The sequence below is a fragment of the Talpa europaea genome (genome assembly GCF_964194135.1).
Source record: "Talpa europaea genome assembly, chromosome: 8".
Lineage (NCBI taxonomy): Eukaryota > Metazoa > Chordata > Mammalia > Eulipotyphla > Talpidae > Talpa > Talpa europaea.
The window spans coordinates 61,757,543-61,761,788 of record NC_140075.1 but is presented as its reverse complement, the minus strand read 5'-3'; the positions used below and the strand labels follow the sequence as shown (position 1 = coordinate 61,761,788).

At 43.4% G+C, this 4,246-nt stretch overlaps 1 protein-coding gene across 1 annotated transcript; it reads left to right on the top strand.

The window, feature by feature from the left end:
- Positions 1-258: 258 nt before the first annotated feature.
- Positions 259-2,523, top strand: OR6J1 (olfactory receptor family 6 subfamily J member 1; the record flags this gene model as incomplete). Its single annotated transcript, XM_084240242.1, is given in 11 exon segments — positions 259-330; positions 1,664-1,709; positions 1,712-1,841; positions 1,843-1,889; positions 1,892-1,942; positions 1,945-2,174; positions 2,176-2,207; positions 2,209-2,244; positions 2,246-2,289; positions 2,292-2,324; positions 2,327-2,523. Coding segments are annotated over 11 exon segments (918 nt in total).
- Between the last annotated feature and the right edge of the window lie 1,723 nt (positions 2,524-4,246).

Below are 4,246 nucleotides of genomic sequence, written 5' to 3'. Positions count from 1 at the left end.
GCTCTGGGTCCACCCATTTGCCTTCTTCCCCGTAGTCTAGTCCACTCACTGAGACCTGTGTGTGATCCTTTGTAAAAGAAATGTGCATTTTTCCAATCGTCAGTGGATCTCTAGTCTGGAGAGGCTTGGGAAACAGGAAGTACTTACAAAGACATAAAACTCCTTCTGGCCTGTAAGGGAGAAGGTAATTAATTGTCCAGGGGATGAGCTTAAAGCCATCCAAAGGAGCAGGGCCAGCCACTCCCTGGATCAAGTCATATGTCCTGGGACGGAGCCCACAACCATCAGGTGTACTTCTTTCCTCTGCCACCAGGCGTCTACCACAAACTGGTGAGGAAGTCAAGTATGAACACATCAAGAGGTTAGAGACACTTCTCTGTGCAGTAATGCTTGGAGACTTGCCAAGAACTTAAAGAAGAAAATGGAAGGACTCAAGTTCAGGCTCAGTGTTGAGGGTCAGTATTGTAAATTGTGCCCCCAAGGACTCCCTTGTGATTGGATCCTCAGAAAGTGTGAGCTCTCACTTGAATCAATCCTTTCCCCTCTCCAGTGAGGTCTAAGCATGGGACCCAGAAGTGGGACCCTTCCATAGTGTTGACCCTTTTAGCCCCGAGATGCAGTCTGTTGGTGGCAGTAGAAGCCAAGTGTGACAGTGCCATGTGGGCACTCTGCTTCTTTTTTTTTTTTCCTAAAGATTTATTTATTTATGCATACAAGAACTGGGGTACAGGCCAGAGGTGTGGGGGGTGAGAGGATTCACCAGAGACAGAGTAGGGTACAGAAAAGGAGGAATAACTGAAATACACTGCTGAGGGGAGCAGCGGGTGAGGCAGGAGAGGCCTGCTGCACCATGTGGGTAGCTCCCTGGCTGGGGGATCGAACTCATGCTGCAGTGGCTGCAAATAGCTTCATAGGTGTGTCTTAACCCCTTAATCTTAACATATCCATGACTATTTCCTCAGGATGAAAGTAGAATTTCTGAGCCTAAGGATTTGCTCAATTTTAATGTTTTAATATTGTTGAGTTAATCAAGCAAGAGGCCATTAAGACCAAGGTGACTCTCATGCCCTGGCATCCTTTTTAGGCAAACCAAAATCCAAGCCTGGCAAATGTCACAGCCAATCACAGCAAAGTAGACTTTAAGCCACAGCCAATCAACAATTTACTTTGTTTCTGTCTTTTCTCTGTAAAAGTCTCTCCCTGAGCATTCCTATTAGTGGAGAGCTCCCAACCATTTCCTGTATGGTGCTGGTCAGTTCAAACTGATTTTTGCTCAAATAAACTCAAAATGTTGATTGTGTCTCATTTTTTATCTTATGACAGTATAATTCACTGAAATTTTTTGAAAGGCCGTATGAACTCTGTGATAGTGTAGTTCTCACTGAAGGCATCCTTGCTAGCAGTGAATGTTAACATTTAGATTATTTTTTTCTAATTTGATAGCCAAATGATCTAAAACCAAATAGAATTTGGACTATATATCTAATTTGGATGAACACATTCTATGTTCATATTTTTATAGAAATCCCATTTCTATCATGGGGTTTCACACACTGAACACTTTCCTAAGTATTATCTCCTTTTGTCCCTTTAGATGGATGGGGAGCCAGCTCTCTCCCCTCCTCCCAGGTCCTTGGGGAATCAGTCTGCCACAGTGATATAGTTTATTTTGCTGGGATTTCCCCTCACCAGGCAGATGGAGCTGCTGTTCCTGTATTGCTGCCACCCACATTCCTGCTGCCACTCCTGGGAAACCTGCTCATCCTCTCCCTTGTGCTGTCCTACTTCTGTCTCCACACCCCCATGCACTTCTTCCTGGGCAACCTCTTTATCCTGGACATTCTTCACCTCAGTCATTTCTCCAAAAGTGTTGACTAACTTAGCATCTGGGGGAAAGCCATTTTCTTCGCTGGGTGTATCAGCCAATGCTGCTTTTACTTCTTTGGTGCACGGTAGAGTTTATCTTGCTAGCAGGCACATCATGTCACCGCTACGCTGCCATCTGCTGCACTTGTGGCGCAGCACTGACACGAGACCTCCTTTCTGCAGTTGGAACTATTGTGTTCTCTTGGCTGGGAGACTTCTTCTCTTTGCTCTTACCAGCCATCCACATCTCCCAGCTGCCCTCCTTTGGCTCCAACATCATTAACCTCTTTTTCTTCGACAGTGGGCATCTTACTGGCCCTGACCTGTGTAGATACCACACCACAAGCCTTTTCAGCTTTCATCTGTGGTCATCCTCTGCCATAGTCCCTGTGGCTTATTTCTACATGAACATCCTCTTGATGGTAGATGCATCCCAGCAGCAAGTGGAAGGAGGGAGGCCTCAATATCTGTGCTTCCCACCTTACCATAATCACGATTTCTGGTGACACTGTGGTTTTATGCGATTCCGTCCCAGAGAGAGTATCTGGAGATCAACAAGAGCCCTTCAGTGCTGAGCAGTGCTTAACCCACTTTATTTATTCTCTAAGCAATGATATGGGGTTGTGGGCTCTCAGGGACGTGTGGATCAGGGTTTGAGCAGTTTTAGAAAAGAGGATGAGGACAATTCTGAGGAGCATATTGTCTTCTCTCAGAGACCACTAAGGAGGGGCTAGTCCAGCCTCTTCATCATCATCTTACAAATTCCCAGTAACAAAAAGGGCATTTGCCTTATTAAAAGAGTGAGCTACGTAAGGGATCCTGAAGTCTATAATGGAGAGAAGACTGAGTTTGGAGATGTAGACCTGTAGGCTGGCTTTGGTTCTGACTTGATCTCTGTGGTTATACCTGGGTAACCTTGTCACCAGCCTCTCTGGTGCTCAGTACTCGCATCTGAAGTGTGACAGTTTGGTGGGTGATCTCTCTAAGACCCAACCACACTGAATCGTGTAAGGATTGCTGAAGGGTATGCAGCCTGTGTCCTATTCAAAGTTCTAACACGTTTGACCCCCTTTTCTCAGGGATCCTAAATAGAGGTCTAATATCAGCTTGGCCCAGAGTCCTTCCTGGACCCATCTGCATGGACCCTTTTTTTTTCTTTTTTCTTTTTTTTTTTTTTTTTAATTTATTTATTTATTTTTTTTTTTTATAAATTTTATTGTTATATTCCCCATACAATTGCAGCCCCCCATTCTGACCCCAATCCCTCCCCTCCCGCCCCCGCCCCCCTAAAAGTGTCTCTGGTTCATAGTTTTTTGTTGATTTTGATTTTCACTTTCTTATAGTTATTCATTTTCCTGGTCCCTTATTTAAGTTTTCTAGATTCCTGCTATGAGTGAGACCATCCGGTATTTTTCTTTTTCTTTTTGGCTTATTTCGCTGAGCATGATCCCTTCCAGCGCCATCCATGTTGCAGCAAATTGCATGTGTTTATCTTTTTTGAATGCTGAGTAATATTCCATGGTATATATGTACCACATCTTCTTGATCCATTCATCTATTTTTGGGCATTTGGGTTGTTTCCAAAGCTTAGCTATTGTAAACAGTGCTGCTATAAACATAGGGGTGCAGGTGTTCTTTGGAATTGATGTTTCTGTGTCCTTTGGGTAAATACCTAGGAGTGGAATTGCTGGGTCATATGGAAGCTCTATGTTTAGTAGGTCCAGAAATCTCCACACAGCTTTCCACAGTGGTTGGACCAGTTTGCACTCCCACCAACAGTGCAGAAGAGTTCCTTTTTCTCCACACCCTCGCCAACATTTGTTGTTGCTAGTTTTTTTAATATGTGCCATTCTCACTGGTGTGAGATGGTATCTCATGGTAGTTTTGATTTGCATTTCCCTGATGACAAGTGATGTTGAACATTTTTTCATATGCCTGTTGGCCATTTGCATTTCCTCTTCAGAGAAGTTTCTTTTAAGCTCTTCTGCCCATTTTTTGACTGGATTATTTTCTTTGTTGTTGTTGAGTCTCATCAGCTCTTTGCAGATTTTTGTGATCAGTCCTTTATCATTAGTGTTGGGTGCAAAAATGTTCTCCCAGTTGGTGGGGTTTCTCTTTGTTTTTGTTATTGTCTCTTTTGCTGTGCAAAAGCTCTTTAATTTGATATAGTCCCAGCTGTTTATCTTTGCCTTCACTATCACTGCTTTGGGTGATGTGTCTGTAAAGATGTCTTTGATGTGCAAATCACGTAGTGTTTCGCCTATATTTCCTTCTATATATTTTATGGTTTCAGGTCTTATGTCTAGTTCTTTAATCCATTTTGAGTTGATTTTTGTGTATGGTGTGAGGTGGTGGTCAAGCTTCATTCTTTTGCATGTAG